This window comes from Mobula birostris, chromosome 8 (genome assembly GCF_030028105.1).
Source record: "Mobula birostris isolate sMobBir1 chromosome 8, sMobBir1.hap1, whole genome shotgun sequence".
NCBI lineage: Eukaryota > Metazoa > Chordata > Chondrichthyes > Myliobatiformes > Myliobatidae > Mobula > Mobula birostris.
The window spans coordinates 4,347,880-4,372,047 of NC_092377.1; the positions used below are offsets into that span (position 1 = coordinate 4,347,880).

Here is a 24,168-nt window from a genome sequence, read left to right on the forward strand (position 1 = left end):
CAGACTCAGAAATAGTTACTTTCTCCAAGCAGTAAGTCTGATCAACACCTCCAGCCACTAACCCACCCCTCCACATCCCCAACCACCACTTTTCTGTCACTATCATTTCCTGTCAGTCACCTTATGGACAGATGCCTCTGATGTCTAGTGTCACTTACAATCAATTTTTATATTTAAACTTATCTGATGTATTTACCTTTATCATGATTTTTTATTATTATTAATGTGCTGCATCAGATCTGGAGTAGCAATTATTTTGTTCTCTTTAAACACTTGTGTACCAGAAATGACCTTAAACAATGTTGAATCTTCTTTTATTTAAATGATGCTCTCTCTGGTAGAAATCGTGTATAATTCATGTCTAATGTGTGTTTTTCATGTGAGTACTACTCATCTGGTGCTCTGTGCCTGTGATGCTGCTACAAGAGCGTTCTTCATTGCCGATGTGCAGACCTGAACAATGAAAATAAATTTGACTTTGACGTTGACTTTCTGCTCTGATAGAAAGAGGACAAAGGGAGCATGTCCATGCAAGTCCACCATCATCCCAACTTGAAAATGTTTCCCCTTTCCTCTATGTTTGTGGGTCTAAACCCTGGATCTCCCTGGGGTGCCGGGGTAGTGTAGTGGTTAGCACGACACTATTACAGCTCAGGACAGGTAGCAGGTAGTGGCTTCATATGTCACTACTACAGGGTGTGACGACCCTGCCTTACACGAGTCCCGGGCTCATCTGGCTCCGGCTGACAGTACCCGGTATGGGCTCCTATCCAGGGTTACGGATCCCACTGCCTTGTGGGTATCTTTGGGAGAAGAGAAGGCTGAGGAGTAAACCCTACATAAATCCGGAGTGGAGCCCCTAAGGCGGTTGGATAACGTATCACGTCACCTCCCGGCAGCTCCTGCAGCCAAGCTGATGCCAAATGTACTGCTTCGCATTCCTTTGGACCACATCCGCGAGGCCGAGAGTGGGGTCTTGATGTCTGGGCAACCCAGGATCTCCATATTCATCGCCCAGTCTGTGCCCCGAGGGGCGCATCCATTGTCTACTTGGAGCCATTGATTGATTACAGCTCAGGATATCAGTTCCCTTGCTGTCTGGAAGAAGTTTGTTTGTCCTTTCTGTGAAGCACGTGGGTTTCCTCAGGGTGCTCCGGTTTCCTCCCACATTCCAGAGGCGTAACGGTTAGTACGCTCATTGGTCTTTGTAAGTTGCCCTGTGATTAGGCCAGGGTCAAATAGGGCTGCTGGGTGGCGAAGCTCGTTGGGCTGCAAGGATCTGCCCCTCACTGTATCTCAGAATACAGTCCCTCCTCAAGTCAAAGCCTTGTCACAGAAATTCTATCGTGGTTCACCATCACTTTTTGGAGCCCAGTCACTAGAGGATAATGAATAATGGACATGCCAGCGATGCCTGCAACTCAAAAGTGGCGAGAGGGTGTACAGGAGTGAGATCTATCAGCTGGTTGAGTGATGTTGCAGTAACAATCCTGTACTCAACATCAGTGAGACCAAAGAACTGACTGTGGACTTCAGAAAGGGTAAGACAAGAGAACACACACCAGTCCTCATAGGGACATCAAACTGGAAAGGGTGAGCAGTTTCAAGTTCCTGGGTGTCAACATCTCTGAGGATCTATCCTGGACCCAACATATCGAATCAGCTACAAAGAAGGCATGAGAGGGGCAATACTTCAACAGCAGGAGTTTGAGAAGACTTGTGTGTTACCAAAAACACAAATTTCTACAGATGTACCATGGAGGGCTTTCTAACCGGGTGCATCGCTGTCTGGTATGGGGGGCGGGGGGTGATGCTACCTCCACAGGATTGAAATAAGCTGCAGAGTTGTAAACTTAGTCAGCTCCATCATGAGCACTAGCTTACACAGTATCCAGGACATCTTCAAGGAATGATGCCTCAGAAAGTCCATCACTAAGGACGCGATCATTCAGGTCATGCCTTGTTCTCATCGCTATCATCAGGAAGAAAGTACGGAACCCTGACGGCACACGCTCAGCGATTCAGGAACAACCTCTTCCCCTCTGCCATCCAATCTGAACTGGACATTGAACTCATGAACACTACTATACTTAAAAACTTTTTTCTCTTTTTGCACTACTTATTTAATATATTTCTATACTTACTGTAATTCTCACATTTTTACTACATTATCATCTATTGCTCTGTACTGCTGCTGCAAAGACAACAAATTTCATGACACATGCTGTGGATATTAAACCTGATTTTGATTATAATTTGTACTTCAAAAGCCAGAGTCCATTCCCCACATTTGGGATGTCTAAAACTAGACATGGGCTCAACATGAGATGGAGATGGTTACGGGGACCTGAGGGGTAATGTTTTCACACAGGAATGAGCTGCCAGAGGAGGTGGCGGAGACAGGAATAGTAACAAGGTTTAAGAGGCATCTGTTCAGATGTGAGGCAGAGAGGGATCTACAAAGAATGCAGGCAGATGGGATTACTATAGAAAATGATATGGTCAGCATGGAGGTGATGGGCCAACTGGCCTGTTTCTGTGCTATACAGATCTGCTGGGCTAGGCAGTGGCAAGATCTGTCACAACTGATGAGTCGCTGTGTTAGAACATCGAACAGCACAGTACAGGCACAATGTTGTTCTGATCTTTTAACCTGCTCTAAGATCAATCTAACCCTTCCCTCCCACATAGCCCTCTTTTTTTCTCTCATCCATATGCCTATCTATGAGCTTCTTAGATGTCCCTGACGTACCTGTCTCTACCACCACCCCTGGCAAGGCGTTCCATGCACCTACCACTCTCTGTGTGAAATATCTACCTCAGACCGGCCCCCCACCTTTACTTTTCTCCAATCAGTTTAAAATTATGCCCTCTCATATTAGCCACTTGCACCCTGGGAAAAATTCTCTGGCTGTCCACTCTAGCTATGCCTCTTATCATCTTGTACACCTCTATCAAGTCACCATTTACCCTCCTTCGCTCCGCAGAGAAAATCAAAGCTGACTGAAGGATAAAGACTGCAGACTTCTGCAATTTGCAGCAACCAGGGGCTAAACTTGCAGAGAAATAGAGCGGAAGTGATTCAGTGAAGCTGCGTGGTGCAGACTGAGACCTCACCTCATGTGGGTCACCATCACCGTCCTCAGGCAGGCATGGTTGTAATACAGTCTCACACAAACACACACACACACGCACATACGCATACACAAATACTCACATACTCACTCACGCACACACTCAGGCAGGCAGACACACACATACGCATACACAAATACTCACACACACTCTCTGACAGACTCCCTGCACCACCACCACCCTTGAGAGACAGTTCCAGGCACCTTGTTTGAATCTCCCTGCACCACCACCACCCTCAGGAGAGAGGTCCGGGCACCCACCACTCCTCTGTTTTATAATCATACCCCGCACATCTCTGTTAAACTTCTTCCCATCACCTGAGTCATTGGTTGCTGCGTGACGTATCAAATCAGTGCGTTGGTACTGAGGCCAATCTCACACTTGTGTGGTTCGTCATTGACTGCTCCTTCAGATTTTCCCAGCTCTTCTGAGAACATCACCTCCCGGGACTGGGCTGTGCCCCAACCTATCACACCCCCAGAAATGGCAGGTGGGTGAGGGGTCCCACAGGCAGGTTTGGGGACGTCATTTGCACTGGATGGGAGTGGGAAGGGCTCTGAAACCAGTTTTGGGTTACAGAGCAAGTGACGTAGATCAGGTAGCTCTTCTCACAAGAGTTGGGGAGGCCAGGCTGCTAAGTACATCCTTTCAAGTAGCACTTGAGGACTGAATCCAGCACATCCTGAGACTGTGCTGACCATTGATGAAACAACACATTGATATACGTGTGACACATAAAGCTAATCTTTATTTAATCTTTATACTTAGGGCGGAACAGGGTGAGTTTCTAAATCAAACATCCACAGGATACGACGACAGAGCTGAAAGATGGCTGTTAACTATGCTTTTATAAACCTGGGTTTTATGACATCTGGTCATCGTCGGGACACTGGTCATTATCGGGACATGAATCATTGTGGGACACTGGTCACTGTTGGGACATTGGTTATTATTGGTCACTCTGGTCATTGTGGGACACTGGTCATGTCTGGAACCCTGGTTATTGTTGAGACATTCTGGTCACTGTCTCTGCTACAGAGATTTGATCTCCACACCAAGGTGTAAACCCCCCGGCTGCTGTGGTGATATTCCTACTCCTGTCCCAGGACTGACGGACTGGGGTTGTGAATCCCTGTGCACCACCCACCACCACATAACTCTACCTCTATCCACCTATCTCTCTATCTTATTCCCTCCCTCTCTCATTCTATTTCTCATTTTCTCTCTCCCATTCTCATTCTCTCTCTCACACACATACTCTTCGCATTCTCTCTCTCACACACACACTCTTCGCATTCTCTCTCTCACACACACTCTTCACATTCTCTCTCTCCCTCTCTCTCATTCTCGTTCTCTCTCTCTTTCACATACTTACTCAAATTCTTTCTCTCGTTCTCTCTCTACCATTCACTCTCACACTCTCATTCTCAATCTCACACACGCTCTCTCACATTCTCTCTTGCACATTATCATTCTCTCTCTCACACACACGTGCTCTTTGCATTCTCTCTCTTACAATCTCTCTCCCCCACTCTCTCCCTCCCTCTGTCTCTCTCTCCCTCTCAACTCTGACCCTTGACTGCAGATATTAGTGAAAGGTTGTCTCGGTCTGGGGTTCAGGTAAATGTATGCCCACACAAGAGGATGGGACAGTTCCTCCCTCCATACAGTTCCTCTCTTCCCATCACAGAGAGGCTCTACCAGACCGAATGTGGCAGCTCTACGTAGAGTTGGGACAGGTGTACATGAACATAATTTCTTTAAAGTGACAGGTCAAGTGAAAACTCCTGGCATTCATTAGCAGAGGCTTAAAGAACGGAAGCAATGAAGTTTTTTGTGCAGAAACTGGGTACATTAGAGCTGGAACAGAGTGTCCAGGTCTCATAAGACCATAAGCTCATAAGACAGAGGAGCAGAGTTAGGCCATTCTGCCCAACAATTCTGTTCTACCATTTCATCATGACCCATTCTCCTGCCTTCTCCCGGTAACCTTTGACATCCTGACTAATCAAGAGCTAATCAACTTATCTGCTTTAAATATACCCAATGACTAGGACTGCACAGGCATCCATGGCAATGAACTCCAGAGATTCACCATCCTCTAACTAAAGAAATTCCTCCTCATCTCTGTTCTAAAGGGACATCCTTGTATTCTGAGACTGTGCCCTCTGGTCCTAAACTCCCCCACAATAGGAAACATCCTCTGCATACCCACTGTGGCGTGAATGTTGGAGAGGGTGTAGAGGAAATTTACCAGTTAGGGCCAGGGTGAGAGACTTCAGCCACAGCAGGAGCTGGTTGTCCTCCTTAGAGCACAGGAGCCTGGGGAAGATATGTCAGGTCGTGGATGGCAGGAATCCAGAGAGATGGATTCACAATGCTGAGCTGCGAGGTGTGAGCAGATGCAAGGGGAAGCTGACCGGAAATGTGAGGATGATTCTGTCAGAACTGGAGATGGTGTAATTTGTGGGAATATGGGGTAAAAGAGGGGGAATGGATCTGGCAAGATTAGTCTAACAAGGGACAGAATAGACTGAATGGGCTGAATGGTCCCCTGCTATAACAGTGCAGAAAGGATTAGAAACTGCCTGTACCAAGTGATAACTAGCAATGGTGGCAGAGGAAGATGACTGTTATGTAATGAATGGATTTCTTTCTGTCTCTCTCTCTCTCTCTCCACACAGATCGCACTCTGTCTCTCTCTTTCTCTCTCTCTCTCTTTCCCATGCCTGAAATCTACTCTGTTTAAACCACAACTAATTCACCTTCTTATTCTTCAAGACCCATTGTTACCTTTTGTGAGGAAATGTAATTTGTTTTTTTTAAATTTAGGGATTACAATTGATCTTGCATATGTGGTATTTAATTCCTCCTGTAAACCTTCGCTTTGTCACAGTTGAGCTGTGGAGTTAAGATTTATTGATTGTGATCTTTGCTGTCCACAAGCCCACTGATCTGAGGAGGAATTTAGTTTTCTCATTCGTTTTAGGGAACCCGTCCCACTGAGAGCACCAGTGTTTGTCACATTTCGTGCCTCCAGTTTCTAAATTCACTCCCTGTTCAGAAAATAGTCTCCATCTTTATTCCCTCTAATAAAGTGCAGGATTCCTTAAAGTCAGAAAATCATGTTACAGCTGGGTAAGGCTGAACTTGGAGAATTGTGGGCATTTCTGGTCACCCTGTTGCAGAAAGGGTGTGAATGATTTGGAGAGGGTGCAGAAGAATTTCAAGCAGTTCACAGAAGGACTTGGACCGATGAGGAGAATGAGCAAAGGAGTGGTAAATGGATACAGCGTAGGAAAATGTACAGCGTATGGTCATGCACTTTGGTGCAAAGGGACCAGGGTGGTGGCAGGTACAACAGGGGTGCTTAAGAGGTTTTAGTTAGACCCATGAATATATGAAGTGATTGGAGGTTATGAATACAGGCGGAAGGGATTAGTTTAATTTCAAAGTCTGAAGTAAATTTATTAGCAAAGTACATATATGTTACCACATATTACTGTGAGATTCATTTTCTTGTGGGCATTCAAAATAAATGCAAAAAAAAACACAATATAATTAAGGAAAAACTACACCCAAAGACAGGCAAGCAACCAATATGCAAAAGAAGACAAACTGCAAACACAAAAAAAAATAATAATTAATAACATCGGGAGCATGAGTTGTGAATCCTTGAAAGTGAATCCATAAGTTGTAGAATCAGTTCAGAGCTGAGATGAGAGAAGTTAATGGAGACAAGTGTGAGGTGTTACACCAGCAACCAGGAAAGATGGAAATAAGACCGGAAGAGAGCAGAGGAGAATGTACAAGGTTGTGGCTGGGACTTGAGGACCTGTGTTCATGGGAAAGGTCAAATAGGTTAGGAATTTATTCCTGGGAGTGTAATAGATTGAGGGGAGATTTGATAAAGGTAGACAAAATTATGGGGGGTACAGACAGAATAAATACAAGCAGGTTTAACATTGAAGCTGGGTGAGACTAGAACTGGAGCTCATGGGTTAAGGGTGAAAGGTGAAATGTTTAGGTGAAACCTGTTGGGAAACTTTTCTCAGAGGATAGTGGGAATGTGGAATGAGCTGCCAGTGCAAGTGGTGGATGTGGGATTGATTTCAACGTTTAAGAGAAATTTGGATAGGTATATGGATGGGAGATGTATAGAGGGCTAAGGTCTGGGTACAGGTCATTAGGACAGGTCAAATGGTTTGGCATGGACTAAGTGGGCTGAATGGCCTGTTTCTGAGCAGTAGATTTCAATCACTCTATGGTTCTTATTCTTTCTGGTTCAGGAGCCTGATGGTTGAAGGCTAATAACTGTTCCTGAACCCGGTGATACAGGTCCTGAGGCTCCTGTACCTCCTTCCTGATGGCAGCAGTGAGAAGAGAGCATGGCCTGATGGTTGGGGTCCCCAATGATAGATGCTGTTTTCTTGTGGCTGTGCTCCTTGCAGACGTGCTCAATGGTTGGGAAAGGTTTTCCTGTGATGGGCTGGGCTACATCCACTACTTTTTGTAGGCAGAGACATGCTGGGCCGATGGTTCTGTCTATGCTGTATTCTTCTCTACCTTTTGTGGGAACACGCTTCATCAGTCCATCCATTCTTCCTTCATCCTACCTCTCCATCATCATCTGTCATCTTCAACAAAGGATGGCCAACCCGAAGGGAATTACCCCCTTTCTCAATCTGAGGAATCCTTAGGGCCATTGGAGAATGGTGCAAGTCTAGAGTTTCACTTGCCTGTGGCTACCCTTTTTACCAGAGCGGTAAGCTAGAGAAACTAGGGTAGCTGTGTTTCCAGACTCTGATCAATATTGCCAGGACCTCAGGACCTCAGGACCTGAGTCATAGGGAAAGGACTTTAATTCTCCAGAGCGTAAGAGAATGAGGAGAGATTTGATAGAGGTACACAAAATTATGAGGTGTACAGGTAAGGTAAATGCAAGCTGGATTTTTCCATTGAAGTTGGATGAGACGAGATCGAGAGATCATGGGTTAAGGGTGAAAGGTGAAATATTTAAGGGAAACGTGAGGTAGAACTTTTACACTCAGAGGATAGTGAGAGTGCGGAATGAGCTGGATGCAGGTTTGATTTCAACGTTTACGACATGTCTGGATAGGTCCATGGATGGGAGGGGTAGGGAGGGTTGTGGACCCAGTGCACGTTGATGGCCATAGGCAGAAGATCAGGCTGTCATCTGATGGGTTGGATGGCCTGTTTCTGTGCAGGACTGCTCTCTGACTCTGTTTGTGAACCTAGAATATACAGTGAATCACTAGAGCACAGGACAGGCCCTTCAGCCCGTGATGTGGTGCGAATCTTTAAATCTACTCTAACATCAACCTAACCCTTCCTTCTCACATATCCCTCCATTTCCCATTCATCCATGTGCCTATCTAAGAGTCTCTTAAATAGTCATAGTCATACTTTACTGATCCCGGGGGAAATTGGTTTTCGTTACAGTTGCACCATAAGTAATTAAATAGTAATAAAACCATACATAATTAAATAGTAATATGTAAATTATGCCAGGAAATAAGTCCAGGACCAGCCTATTGGCTCAGGGTGTCTGACCCTCCAAGGAAGGAGTTGTAAAGTTTGATGGCCACAGGCAGGAATGACTTCCTATGACGCTCTGTGTTGCATCTCAGTGGAATGAGTCTCTGGCTGAATGTACTCCTGTGCCCACCCAGTACATTATGTAGTGGATGGGAGATATTGTCCAAGATGGCATGCAACCTGGACAGCGTCCTCTTTTCAGACACCACCGTGAGAGAGTCCAGTTCCATCCCCACAACATCACTGGCCTTACGAATGAGTTTGTTGATTCTGTTGGTGTCTGCTACCCTCAGCCTGCTGCCCCAGCACACAACAGTAAACATGATCGCACTGGCCACCACAAACTCGTAGAACATCCTCAGCATCGTCCGGCAAGTCTGTGGTGGCCAGTTAAATGCCTCTAAAGTACCTGCCTCTAGCACCACCCCATGCACCTGCCATTCTCTGTGTAAAAATCCTACTTCTGACACCCTCTCTGCACTTTTCTCCAGTCACCTTAAAATTAGGTTCGCTCATATTAGTAATTTCTGTCCTAGGAAAAAGTCTCCGGCTGTCCACTTGATCAAAGCCTCTTATGAAAACGCAAGTGGTTTTGTTCCCTAGCAGGACAGTTCACCCAGTGGGGTTACTCCACAGTATCACCCAACTGATGCCAGACCTGTGTCAGAGTTACGACCCTGGTCGCCCACACGTGATCACTGCTCACTGCCGCCCTTGGTACCGTACCTCTGTCAGAGTTTGTGGGAATTGCTGCAGTTCTATGCGGAAGGCAGGCACGCACTGGATGGTGATGGTTAGAACCACACCCAGTGCACCAAGGTGCACCCTGGCGGCCTGGAATATCTCCCGGTTTACGGACTCCGAGCATTCGAGGACCTCACCGGCAGCAGTCATCAGGATCAGGGACACCACCTGGGGATGCAAAGCCACGTTAATGGGTTACGAGCTGTACAGAGAGGGTAAATGCAAGCTGGCTTTTTCCACTGAAGTTGGATGAGACTAGATCTAGAAATCATGGGTTAAGGGTGAAAGGTGAAATATTTAAGGGAAACATGAGGTCGACCTTCTGCACTCAGAGGGTAGTGAGAGTGTGGAATGAGCTGGATGCAGGTTTGATTTCAACGTTTACGATAAGTAATCCGAGTCGTTGATGAGTCTGCATACAGACGGGTGGTGGAACGGCTGGCCCTCTGATATGGTCAGAACAATCTCGAACTAAATACGCTCAAGACTGTGGAGATGACGGTGGACCTCAGGAGGAGCCCCCCAGTACTCCCCCCACTCACTATACTCAACAGTATTGTGTCTGCTGTGGAGACCTTCAGGTTTCTGGGTACCACAATCTCCCAGGACCTGAAGTGGACACCCAATGCGGACACTCTTATCAAAAAGGCTCAGCAGAAGTTATATTTCCTACGTCAACTCAGGAAGTACAACCTGCCTCAGGAGCTGCTGATTCAATTCTATTCAGGAATAATCCAGTCTGTTCTCTGTTCGTCCATCACTGTCTGGTTTGGATCAGCTACCAAACAAGACAAGAGTAGACTCCAAAGAACCGTCGCAGGGCTGCGGAAAGGACTATTGGTGTGAAGCTGCCCTCGATCCAGGACTTATATGCATCTAGAGTCAGGAAGCGAGCAAGCAGCATCATTGTAGACCCATCACACCCTGGACATCACCTGTCCCAACTCCTTCCTTCTGGTAGGCACTTTACATCACTGTATGCCAGGACAAATGGTACAAGAACAGTTTCTTTCCGTATGCCATCAGTCTTATGAACACTTGAATTTTAGTCTATTATAAACCAAATCCACCTTATTTGCGCTATTGTTTTGTTTGCTTTTTGATTCTGTACAGCGAGAGCTCAGGGTAACTGGCATCAAATTCCCTATATGTGTCCACATACTTGGCCATAATAAAGGTTTCGGATTCTGAAGTCCATGGATGGGAAGAGTATGGACGGTTATGGATCCAGTGCAGGTAGACAGGAGCGTGAAGTCCCCGGGACTTTATCTCAGCAGCCTAGCGCTGGTGCCAGTGGAGGGGCTGCTCCTGCCGTCGTGGTCAAGGAGCTGCACCAGCAAGAACTGGTTATTGACTTCAGGAACGGGGCAGTGAGCATGCTCCTGTCTCCATCCATGGTACTGAGGTAGAAAGGGTTGAAAGCTTCCTGGGAGAGAACATCTCCAACAGGCTATCCTGGTCCAACCCTGTAGATGACACAGCCAAGATAGCTCACCAACACCTCGACTTCCTCGAGGCTCAGGAAACTTGGCATGTCTCTGGGATCCATTTGACACAAGGTAGTGAACTGCCGAGCCAGATGCGTCACGGCTTGGTGTGGCAACTGCTCTGCTCGTGACCACAGGAAACTGCAGAGAGTTGTGGACACAGCTCAGCACATCACTGAAACCAGCCTCCCCTCCATGGACTCTGTCTTCACTTCTCACTGACCCCGTAAAGCAGCCAGCATCATCAAACCATTTGCGTTCTGACGTGTTGGTCCATGGCACCCTCAGGGCAGTGGAGCAACACCTTATATTTCTTCTGGTTCACCTCCAACCTTTTGGCATCAATACCAGTTTCTCCTTCTAGTAAAAAATGTTTTCCGCCCCCACCCGCTCCCTCTCCTATTTCTCACTCTGGCCTTTTATCTCTTCTCACCTGCCTAACACATCCCCTTGCATCCCTTTCTTCTATGGTTCACTTTTCCCTCCTATCAGATTCCTTCCTCTCCACCCGATTACCTTTCCCACCCACTTGGTTTCTCCTATCACTTTCTAGCTAGTCCTCCCTCCCCTCCTTGTATCTTTTTATTCTGGCATCTTCCCCCTTCCTTTCCAGTCCTAAAGCAGGGTCTCAGCCTGAAACGTTGACAGTTTATTCATTTCTATAGATGCTGCCTGACTTGCTGAGTTTCTCCAGCATTTCGTGTGTGTTGCAGTGTAATCAAAGACCATACTCCCATCAGGCGGAGGATAGAAAAATCTGAAAGCATATATCCTGCCTAGGACTCTTCTACCCCTTTATTGTACGACTCTTGATTGTTTCCCTAGTACAATAAGATGGACCCTTGACGTCACAATCTGCACATTATCAGTTATTGTTGCAACTGTAACACTCTATTCTGTTATTGATTTCCCTTGTTCTCCCTCGGGGCACGGATGTGAGGAAATTATCTGTATGGGTGCCATACAAAACAAGGTTTTTCACTGTAGCTGGGTACATGTGACAATAGCAAACCAATTGACAGCACCCCCGAACTCTGGTGGGTCAGCAGGACAGAGTAAAACGGGACCCTGAATCCTCCTAACCCACTGCACTCGGTGCAACGTCGCTGGACAACCAAGATTTTGCTTCCTGAATTGGTTTGGGTGTATTTATTGATTCTGAGCTGCTGATCATGAAAATCATCATGAAATTTCCCTATCACACACCTTTTTTGAAATCACCTATATTTGTTATTTCAATTCATAATTGAAGTCAGATTAACTGATGCCAGGATTATGGAAGGCATTTTAGTTGATCCACAAATTAAACAGGCCATTAATGACAGTAAGTTAAATGATTTTCAGGTGGAACTGGAGGAAATCACATGAAGGCATTCAAGTGTGTGTTGAAAATTTTCTTGGCAACTACAGAGCACCAAACAACGTGCAGATGGCTGACAACATGTTTCAAACGTACAAAACCTTGAAGCACATGTCACTAAAAATTTGTTTTCTATATTCCTATTTGGACTCCATCCCTGTGATTCTTAGCACTGTCAGTGATGAGCAAGGTCAAAGGTTTCACCAGGACATTGTGGTTTTGGAGAAACTGTATCAGGGCAACTGGAATCCTTCAATGCTGACTGATTATTGTTGGACACTTAAGCAAGAAACCTTAGAGACTGAGAACAAATGAAAATCATCAACAAAACATTTTAGCTTAGTAGAACTATTGCAAAGTGTCAGCACAATTATGCAATTAAACATTACATTCAATAAAAGTTAATTGAAGTTTCTCCAAATTCCTACATGATAAAAGTAGTCTGAAATTATATTTGTGTTCAGCTTTAAATGTTCAATTATAAACAAAAACATTCTGAGGAAGCAACACTTTTGAAAAAACTTGTTGTCCAGAGTGGTCACTCATCTCAGTGACGCTTGGTCAGGATCAGACAGAGATGTGGAAACCTCTGGTGAGGGAGTTGGTCCTGAGCAAAGGACAACCACCAGTATCACCAGCTGTTTCTCTCTCCACAGCCACCGCTTGGCCTGCTGAGTGCTTTCAGCATTTGCAGCCTTGGCTTTCAGAGACTTCCTTGCAGAGAGAAAGAGACTGAGACGGGTAAACATTGTGGTGGTATCTGGACTATTTTGCTGATCAATTGCCCGCGGGCAGAGCCAGTACCTGGGTTGCCAGAATGCCATGCTTGATGCCAGTGTTGTGGGTGCCAGTTCCAATCACTCCACCGACAGACACACCTGACACCGCGCCAATACTGCAGGGGCAAAGACATGCAGTTAGTGTAAACACAGGCACAGTCTCACAGCACACTCTCACAGAGTAGACACACAACACCTTAAAGCACACAGAACATACACGGACAGAACAAATGCACAGTACATAAACAGAACACACAAGCACAGAACACACAACTGCATTAGGCAAGGTCCTTGGATACACCTCACACAACAGACACATACTGTACACACAGCATATACACACCAGACACACTCATATACACACATATGCAAAACACACAAATGTAGTCATAGTCATAGTCATACTTTATTGATCCCGAGGGAAATTGGTTTTCGTTACAGTTGCACCATAAATAATTAAATAGTAATAAAACCATAAATAATTAAATAGTAATATGTAAATTATGCCAGTAAATTATGAAATGTCCAGGACCAGCCTATTGGCTCAGGGTGTCTGACCCTCCAAGGGAGGAGTTGTAAAGTTTGATGGCCACAGGCAGGAATGACTTCCTATGATGCTCTGTGTTGCATCTCGGTGGAATGAGTCTCTGGCTGAATGTACTCCTGTGCCCAACCAGTCCATTATGTAGTGGATGGGAGACATTGACCAAGATGGCATGCAACTTGGACAGCATCCTCTTTTCAGACACCACCGTGAGAGAGTCCAGTTCCATCCCCACAACATCACTGGCCTCACAAATGAGTTTGTTGATTCTGTTGGTGTCTGCTACCCTCAGCCTGCTGCCCCAGCACACAACAGCAAACATGATCGCACTGGCCACCACAGACTCGTAGAACATCCTCAGCATCGTCCGGCAGATGTTAAAGGACCTCAGTCTCCTCAGGAAACAGAGACGGCTCTGACCCTTCTTGTAGACAGCCTCAGTGTTCTTGGACCAGTCCAGTTTATTGTCAATTCATATCCCCAGGTATTTGTAATCCTCCACCATGTCCACACTGAACCCCCGGATGGAAACAGGGGTCACTGGTGCCTTAGCCCTCCTCAGGTCTACCACCAGCTCCTTAGTCTTTTTCACATTAACCTGCAGATAATTCTGCTCACACCATGTGACAAAGTTTCCTACCGTAGCCCTGTACTCAGCCTCATCTCCCTTGCTGATACATCCAACTATGTCAGAGTCATCAGAAAACTTCTGAAGATGACAAGACTCTGTGCAGTAGTTGAAGTCCGAGGTGTAAATGGTGAAGAGAAAGGGAGACAAGACAGTCCCCTGTGGAGCCCCAGTGCTGCTGATCACTCTGTCAAACAGACAGTCTTACAGGCACACGTACTGTGGTCTTCCAGTCAGATAATCAAGAATCCATGACACCAGGAAAGCATCCAACATGCAGATATCGGGCATGCCTACACTTATATGCAAACATGAGCAGACATACACATGTATAGCACCACACCCTACACACACATTCACTGAACGCACACACACACTCACCGAACCCCCTCACGCATACACCAACATTTACACACACATACACACACTCACTGAACTCTCCCACACACACACACTCACCGAACCCCCTCACGCATACACCAACATTTACACACACATACACACACACACACACACACACACTCACCGAACCCCCCACACATACACCAACATTTACACACACATACACACACGCACTGAACTCTCCCACACACACACGCTCACCGAACCCCCTCACACATACACCAATTACACACGCATACACACACTCACCGAACCCCCTCACGCATACACCAACATTTACACACACATACACACACGCACTGAACTCTCCCACACACACACTCACCGAACCCCCTCACACATACACCAACATTTACACACACATACACACACTCACCAAACTGTCCCCCACACAGACACAGACACACATCAAACACACACATACTGATAGAGCTGATCTTGTCTGTATATAATCACCCCATTTATGTGAAAACTCTGCTGAAAAGCACACTTATCAAGACCAATCAGCACTCAAGGATTTTAATGACTCTGCAGGAGAGCAGAAGTTGATTCTTGTCAGACTGTATTTCAGATCTTGTTTGAAAGACCTTGTGCTGTTTCATGAGCCGTCAGTTAACTCAGGGATGAGACAGGGATGGGAGCGGGGCTCTTAGTCGTTGTCAACCAGGGCTGACGGGTTAGATTAATAATGTGCTCTACTTGTCGGATGTACATCGAAACATGCAGTGAAACGCACCATTTTGTGTCATATCAAATCAGTGACGGTTACGGGGTCGCTGCAATTCCGACGCTAACGTAGCATTGCACAGCCCTTCAACCCTAACCTGTATGTCTTTGGATCGTGAGAGGAACTTGAGCCTCAGGGGAAACCCACACGATCACGGGGAGAACATACAAACTCCTTGCAGACAGCGGATGGAACTGAGTGTCGGTGCTGTAAAGTGCTGCACTACAGTACCAGACTGTGCCGCAGTGACCCAGACCTCCTGACAGCCAGGCTCTTGTGTGTCCCTCTCACTGGTCCTCTGTCTCCATCTGGATTCACCCCTCACCTTCTCCATTTACCCCCTTCACCTTCCACCCGCTGTCTTATTTAGGAGAAATCATGACAGGCCAGCCCCACCTCTGTGTGATAAGTTAGTGCCAGTGTCCCCTAGCTATACACTCCACTACCACTCCCCATCTGATCTGCTCTGCCGTTCCATCATGGCTGATTTATTATCCCCCTCAACCTTATTTTCCCGTCTTTCCTCTGGAGTCTTCGACACCCTGACTGATAAAGAAGCTATCAACCTCTGTTTTAAATGCACCCAAAGACTTTGCATCCACAGTCATCTGTGGCAATTCTTTCCACAAATTCACTGCTCTCTAGCTAAGGAAATCGTTCCTCATCTCTGTTCTAAATGGATGTCCCTTTATTCTGAGGCTGTTCCCTCTGGTCGTAGACTCCCCCACTATAGGAAGCATCCTCCATATTCTCTCTATCTGGGCCTTTCAATATTTGATAGGTTTCAATGGGATTCCACCATCATTCTCTTAAACACCAGCAGGTACAGGCCCAAAGCCAGCAATCGCTCCTCGTATGTTAATTCCCAAAATTATTCTTGTGAATCTCCTCGGACCTTCTCCAAACGCAGTGTATTTTTTCACAGGTAAGGGGCCCAAAGCTGCTCACAGTACTCCAAATGTGATCTGACCAATGAAGTGTAGGGAAGGAGATTTAAAATCTGGGGATAGATTTTTCCCACAGAATGGGTGGTATTTGCAACTCCCGTCCAGAGAATGAGTGGAATCAGATACAGTCAATACGCTTAAGAGGCATTTACATGGGCACTTCAGTGGGCAAGAAACAGAGGGCCAATAGAATTAGTGGAGATGGAGAAAGTTAGAATGGATTTTGTGGGCCGAAAGGGCTGTTTCTCTGCTGGACAACTCTATTACTCTATGATATGGAGGTTGGTGGAAGGACAGATGTTTGCCAGTGCATCAGATCACAAGATATGTGAGCAGAATTAAGCCATTTTACCCATCAAGTCTGCTCCTCCATTTCATCATGGCTCATCCAATTTTCCTCCCACCCCCAATCTCCTGCCTTCTCCCCCTATAGCTTCATACCCTGACCAATCAAAAATCTATCAACCTCTGCCTTAAATATATGTAAAGACTTGGCCTCCACAGCTGCCTATGGCAAACAATTCCACCACTTCACCACTCTCTGGCTAAAAAAAAATCCTCCTCCTCTCTGTTCGAAAAGGACGCCCCTCTATCCTGAGGCTGTGTCCTCTGGTCTTGGCCTCTCCCTGTGCGTGTTTACTCATCTGGTGACCTGAACCCGCCTCCTGCCCCTGTAATCAGTTGGAACGGGACCCCCGTGGTACTGTGCCAATTCCTGTTATTTTCATCAACTTGTGATTTCGCAGAAATGTCACAGCCGGCAGACAATAAACAGCCTTTATTTAATAACCTCACTGTTAAATATTGATAGTTGCTGAATGTAGTTTTGTTGCGTGCTGTGATAATTAATTTGCAGTGTTTCAGTGGATTGTTAACCTCACTAATGTTTTCTCAGCTGTAATCACCAGGTTCACTACATGACACACGTTAATCACTCACCCACTCACTCTGAGCAGTAAGGTCGCTTACCTGCAAGAATTCAGTGATGGAGTACGAGCAATTTATACATTATTTATCACTGAGTACTGACTCGATCTTGCTCAAACGCTGGTTGGACCGCACTTCAGTTCTGGTCACCGCGTTATAGGAAAGATGTGGCTTTCGAGAAGGCGCAGAGGAGATTTACCAGGATGCTGCCTGGAGTAGAGGGCATGTCTTATAAGGATAGGTTGTGTGAGCTAGAGCTTTTCTCTTTGGAATAAAGGTGGATGAGAGGTGACTTGATAGATGTGTACAAGATGATGAGAGGCATAGATAGAGTGGACAGCCGGACTGTTTCCCAGGGCAGAGATGGCTAATAGCAGGGGGCATCATTTTAAGGTCGTTGGGGGATGTCACGGAGAATGGCGGGTGCATGGAACACCTTGCCAGGGCTGGCGGTACAGGGAGATACCTTAGTGGCATTTAGAAACTCTTAGGTAGGCACATGGGTGAAAGAAAAATGGCTGGCTGTGTGGAAGGGAAGGGTTGTATTGATGTTAGAGCTGGTTAAAAGGTTAGCACAATATTGTGGGCTGAAAAGCCTGTCTGTACCGTAATGTACAGTGTTCTGTGTTTATTAATTTATTGAGACACAACACAGCTGGTGGGGGGGGGGTTATCACTTTGCTGCTGCTTATGCGAGGGAGGGGGACTTTGGGGTTCTAACATTTAACTATCTTTCATTCTTTGGGGCACTCCTCTGTTTTCATGGATGCTTGTGAAGAAAAAGAATTTCAGGATGTATATTGTATACATTTATCTGACATTTATCCACACTGCCCAGAATGTCCCAACATCATCCCAGCCTAGTTGCAACGCAACTTATGACAACATCTCTGGATTGTGGAATGCAACCAGAGCACCTGTAGAAAACCCACCCATTTCACGGGGAAGACATACAGACTCCTTTCAGATGACATCGGGATTGAACTCTGAAACCCAAACACCCTGAGCTGTAGTAGCGTCCCGCGAACTGCCGCATTACCGTGGCAACCACCGAACGTTCTGTGTTCTCGGGGAGAGTGTGTCCCTAGGCTGCTTCAAGTGGTTGATTGAACACTGAACACTCACCCCAAACTTAAATGCATGTAAACATGACATGGGTTAGTATGTTCAGCTGTCTGTGAGTCCAGGTCAGGCAATGAAGCTTGAAGGCTCATTAAGTCTGGGACCAAGGATTGGAGCTCTGAGGCCTGGGGTATGTGCGAGCAGGCCGGGAAAAGGGTTTGTTTCTCAGTTGTTATTATTTTGTTGCTCCCGTTGTTTGTGCCATCCTGTCGAACATTGTGGCCATGCAATGTTGGCGCCAATGTGTGGCGACACGTGAGGGCTGCCCTCAGCACACCCTCAGGGGTGCCGGTCGTTGAAACAAACACTGCATTTCACTGTATGTTTCGATGCACTCTGACGGGTCGCATCACCATCTGGTATGGAGGGACCTCTGCACAGGATCAGAAAAGGCAGAAGAAAGTTGCAAAGCTCAGCCAGCTCCATCACAGACACCAGCCTCTCCAGCATCGAGGCACCTTCAAAAAGTGATTCCTCAGAAAGGTGGCATCCATCATGAAGGATCCCCATCGCCCAGGACATGCCCTCTTCTCATTGCCACCATCAGGAAGGAGGTACGCAGTCAACGATTCAGGAACAGCCCCTTCCCCTCTGCCATCCGATTTCTGGATGGACATTGAACCCCTGAACACTACCTCACTACCTTTGCTCCCTTTTTGCAGTACTTATTAATTTTTTATATTTCTTATTTAAGAGTCGCGATGTAATGATGCAGCTCTATAAAACTCTGGTTCGGCCACACTTGGAGTACTGTGTCCAGTTCTGGACACCTCACTATAGGAAGGATGTGGAAACATTGGAAAGGGTACAGAGGAGATTTACCAGGATGCTGCCTGATTTAGAAAGTATGCATTATGATCAGAGATTAAGGGAGCTAGGGCTTTACTCTTTGGAGCGAAGGAGGATGAGAGGTGACATGATAGAGGTGTACAAGATAATAAGAGGAATAGATAGAGTGGATAGCCAGCGCCTCTTCCCCAGGGCACCACTGCTTAATACAAGAGGACATGGCTTTAAGGTAAGGGGTGGGAAGTTCAAGGGGGATATTAGAGGAAGGTTTTTTTACTCAGAGAGTGGTTGGTGCATGGAATGTACTGCCTGAGTCAGTGGTGGAGGCAGATACACTAGTGAAGTTTAATACTGACTACTAGACAGGTATATGGAGGAATTTAGGGTGGGGGCTTATATGGGAGGCAGGGTTTGAGGGTCGGCACAACATTGTGGGCCGAAGGGCCTGTACTTTGCTGTACTATTCTATGTTTTATGTTCTATGTTTATTGTAATACCCTCAGTGACCACTTCATTAGATACGCCTGTACACCTGCTGGATAACGCAAATCTTATCTAGTCACATGGCAGCACTCAGTGCATAAAAGCCTGCTGACACGGTCTGATGTTCGGTTGCTGTTCAGACTGAACATTGGAATGGGGAAGAAATACGATCTAAGTGACTTTGACTGTGGAAAGATTCTTGGTGCCATATGGGGTGGTTTAAGTCACTGCTGATTCCTGGAATTTTCGCACACAACAGTTTCTAGAGTTCACAGAGAATGGTGCAAAAAAACAAAAAAAAACGTCCAGTGAGGGTCAGTTCCGTGGGCAAAAACGTCCTGTTGATGAGAGAGGTCAGAGGAGAATGGCCAGACTGGTTTAAATTGACAGAAAGATGACAGTAACTCAAATAACCAGACGTTGCAACAGTGGCGTGCAGAAGGGAATCTCTGAATGCACAGCACATTGAGGCTCGAGATGGATGAGCCGCAGCCGCAGAAGTCGACCAACAGATGATCAGCAGCCAGTTCAGTAGGTTCAGGAGATGCCTAGTAAAGTGGCCACTGAGTATATGTTTTATGTATTGCATTGTACTGCTGCTGCAAAATAACAAATTTCTCAAAGTGCGTCAGTGGTAACAAGCTGGACTCTGAGTCTGATAAGTAAGTGAATCTGAATCTGCCGAGCCACCCTGCTGCCTCAGCCAGGTGGTGTTGGAAGCCAGGCAGCTCAAATGGTGCATGTTGCTGGAAAGGTGTGTGGGATGAGTGTGCAAGTTAACCCTCTAGTCCCGGATGCACACTCACTTGGACAGAGCCAGTCCGAACGATACCAGCTGTTCGTTCAGGTCAGTCAACTCCATCCCTGCCTCCACTGTCACCTGCAGCTTCTCCTTATCCACCTGCCAAGAAAGGAACATTGGAATATAAAACACAAGTTTGGAATTAGGCAACTTGGCCCATTGAGTCTGCTCTGCCATTCCATCGTGGCTAATTTATGCTCCCTCTCAATCCCATTCCCCTGCCTTCTGTCCACAACCTTTGATGCCTTTGCTAGTCCAGAGCCTATAAACCCCCAATGATATCCTCCACTGCCATCTGTGGCAATTAATTCCACAGATTCACCATTCTCTCGCTAAAGAAGTTCCTCCCTCATCTCTGTTCTAAATGGATGTCCCTCTATATTGAGGCTGTGTCCTCTGGCCTAGACACCCCCATTATTGGAAGCATCCTCTCCACATTCACTCTAGCTAGATCTTGAAATATTCAATATGTTTTAATAATATCCTCCCCCATTCTTCTAAACTACAGACCCAAAGCCATCAAATACTATGGACCCTTTCATTCTCAGACACAGATCAGCTGTCTTAGAAGGCTAAAGAAATTGGGGATATCCCCACCAATCCTTGGTTATTTATATTGAGAAACTACACTACCTGGATACACACAGCTTGGTACAGCAACTACTCTGCCTGTAACTGTAGGAAACAGCAGAAGGTTGTGGACACTGCTCAGTACATCATGGAAACCAGCTTCCCCTCCATGGACTCTGTCTACACTGCTCACTGACTCAGTAAAGCTGCCACATGATCAAATATACAAGTAGTCTTTTCAATGTCTTCAAGTTCCCTGGCCCAGATCGACTCATGTTCACTATGGATGGCCAGTCCCTATACACTTCCATCCCCCAGCAGGAGGCCTTTCAGATCTCCACTTTTTTCTGGACAACAGACCAAACCAGTCCCCCTCCACCACCATTCTAGCAGAACTGGCCCTCCGACTTCCTTCGGCTCCTCCGACATCCTTCGAACAGAAGATGTAGCCATGGGCACTCGCATGGGTCCCAGCTATGCCTGCCGTTTTGTTGGCCATGTGGAGCAGTACATGTTCCAAGCTTACACTGGTATCAGTCCTCAACTTTTACTAAGCTGAATCGATGCTGCTTCCTGCACCCATGCTGAGCTCATTGACTTCATCAACTTTGCCTCCAACTTCCACCCTGTCCTCAAATTTATTTGCTCCATTTCCGACACCACCCTCCCCTTTCTTGATCTCTCTGACTCTCTCTCTGGAGATAGTTTCTCTACCTATATCTTTTATAAACTCACTGATTTCACAGCTACCTGGACTATCCTCTTTCCACCTTATCACTTGTAAAGCTTCCATCCCCTTCTCTCCGTTCCTGTGCCTCTGCCACATCTGCTCTCAGGATGAGGTTTTTCATTCCAAAACTAATGAGATGTCCTTCTTCAAAGAAAGGAGCTATTTCCCTCTGCCATGAACGCTGTCCTCACCCACATCTCTTCCATTTCACCCTCACCCCACCACCCCACCAGAGATAGGGTTCCTCTTATCCTCACCTACCACTTCACTAGCTTCAGCATCCAGCACATAATTCTCTGTAACTTCTGCTATCTCCAACAGGATCCCACCACTAAGTACATCTTTCCTTCCCCCCCACTTTCCACTTTCCACAGGGATCACTCCCTATGTGACTCCCTTGTCCATTCACACCTCCCCACTGATCTCCCTCCTGGCACTTACCCTTGCAAGCAGGACAAGTGCTCCACCTGCCCCTACACTTCCTCCCTCGCTACCATTCAGGGCCCCAAACTGTCCTGCCAGGTGAGGCGACACTTCATCTGTGAGTCTGTTGGGGTTATATACTGTGTCCAGTGCTCCTGGTGTGACCTCCTGTACATCGGTCAGACCTGACATAGATTGGGAGACCATTTGCCAGGAAAAGCACTATCTTCTGGTATCCACCATTTCATTTCTACTTCCCCTTCCCACTCTGACATGTCAGTCCACTGCCATGGTGACGCCACATTCAGAATGAGGGGCAACACCTTATAGTCCATCTGGGTAGCCTCTGACCTGATGGCATGATCATCGATTTCTAGAACTTCTGGTAATTGACCCTCCCCTTTTCGCCATTCCCCATTCCTGATTCCATCTTTCGCTTTATCTCCTTACCCGCACATCACCAACCTCTGATGATCCTCCTCCTTCCTATTTTTATGGTCTTCTACCCTCTCCTATCAGATTCTCTCTCCTCTGTCCCTTTACCTCTTTCACCAATCAACTTTCCAGCTTTTCTTCTTCACCTCCTCTCCCTCTCTCAGTTTCACCTATCATCTCAACCTTATACTTCTCCCTCCCCTCTCCCCAACTTCTTATTCTGACCTCATCTTTTTTTTCCAGTCTTGATGAAGGGCCTTGGCCCAAAACGTCAACTGTGTACTCTTTTCCATAGATGCTGCCTGGCCTGCATACCCCTCACCTGCCATTCACTGTTTAAACTCCATCTATATCTGACTTCTCCAACATGCATCACTTAACATTTCCAAACACCAGGTTCCATCTGCCTTCTCCCTGCCTGTTTTCTGAGGACATGAGGAATAAGGTCAGTGAGCTGCCGTGTAGAATCTGCCATCCGAACCTTACCTTGAGCAGCTTGTTGAGATGGTTGAGCCTTATGAGGTAGTCGTCAGTGCAGACAATATCCGAGGGGGAATGCCCACAGCCCACAATCTTCACTCGCTTGCTGCGCTGCTTGGCCAGTTCCAGGATCTGCAGGGAGTGAGACAGAGGCAGCATAATGGGCAACTGTTTTGTTCTTCGAGGGACCTGGAGCAAAACCTCGTCTATCCAGGGGATACACACTCTCTCCCTCACTGTCCCCGTAAATACACTCTCTCCCTCACTGCCCCCGTAAATACACTCTCTCACTCACTGTCCCAGTGTGTACACCCTCTCCCTCACAGTCCCAGTGTGTACACTCTCTTCATCACTGTCTGTGTGTACACACTCTCTCTGTTGGTGTCCCAGTGTGTACGCACTCTCTCCCTCACTGTCCCCGTAAATACACTCTCTCTCTCTCACTGTCCCCATAAATACACCCTCTCCATCGCTGTCCCAGCGTGTACACACTCTCTCTGTCACTGTACCAGTGCGTACACACTCTCCTTCACTGTTGCAGTGTATACACACTGTCTCCATCACTGTCCCAGCATATACACCCTCTCCCTCACTGTCCCAATGTGTACACATTCTTTCTGTCAGTATCCCCATAAGTGCACTCTCTCCATCACCGTCCCAGTGTGTACACCCTTTCCATCACTGAAGCAGTGTGTATATCCTCTCCCTCACTGTCCCAGTGTGTACACACTCCCCTTCACTGTCCCAATGTGTACACCCTCTCCATCACCGAAACAGTGTATACACACTATCTCCCTCACTGTCCTATATGTACACCCCCTCCCTCACTGTTCCCATGTGTGTACACTCTCTTGTTCCCATGTGTGTACACTCTCTCACTGTTCTCATGTGTGTATACTCTCACTGTTGCCATGTGTGTACACTCTCACTGTTCCCATGTGTGTACACTCTCTCACTGTTCCCATGTGTGTATACTCTCACTGTTCCCATGTGTGTACACTCTCTCACTGTTCCCATGTGTGTACACTCTCTTGTTCCCATGTGTGTACACTCTCTCAGTGTTTCAGTGTGTGCTGGGTATACTGCCTCTCCTCC

At 46.6% G+C, this 24,168-nt stretch overlaps 1 protein-coding gene across 2 annotated transcripts in view; it reads right to left on the reverse strand.

Annotated features, from left to right (window-relative positions):
• The window catches only part of LOC140201116 (L-gulonolactone oxidase-like), a 51,801-nt gene that overhangs the window by 10,646 nt on the left and 16,987 nt on the right, over positions 1-24,168 (reverse strand). For both annotated transcript variants that reach the window (XM_072264730.1, XM_072264729.1), the window contains exons 4-7: positions 23,080-23,205; positions 20,440-20,534; positions 13,090-13,180; positions 9,421-9,606 (exon numbers count right to left, since the gene is read on the reverse strand). In XM_072264730.1, coding sequence (XP_072120831.1) covers positions 9,421-9,606; positions 13,090-13,180; positions 20,440-20,534; positions 23,080-23,205 — 498 coding nt within the window. The remainder of the gene's footprint in view (positions 1-9,420; positions 9,607-13,089; positions 13,181-20,439; positions 20,535-23,079; positions 23,206-24,168) is intronic.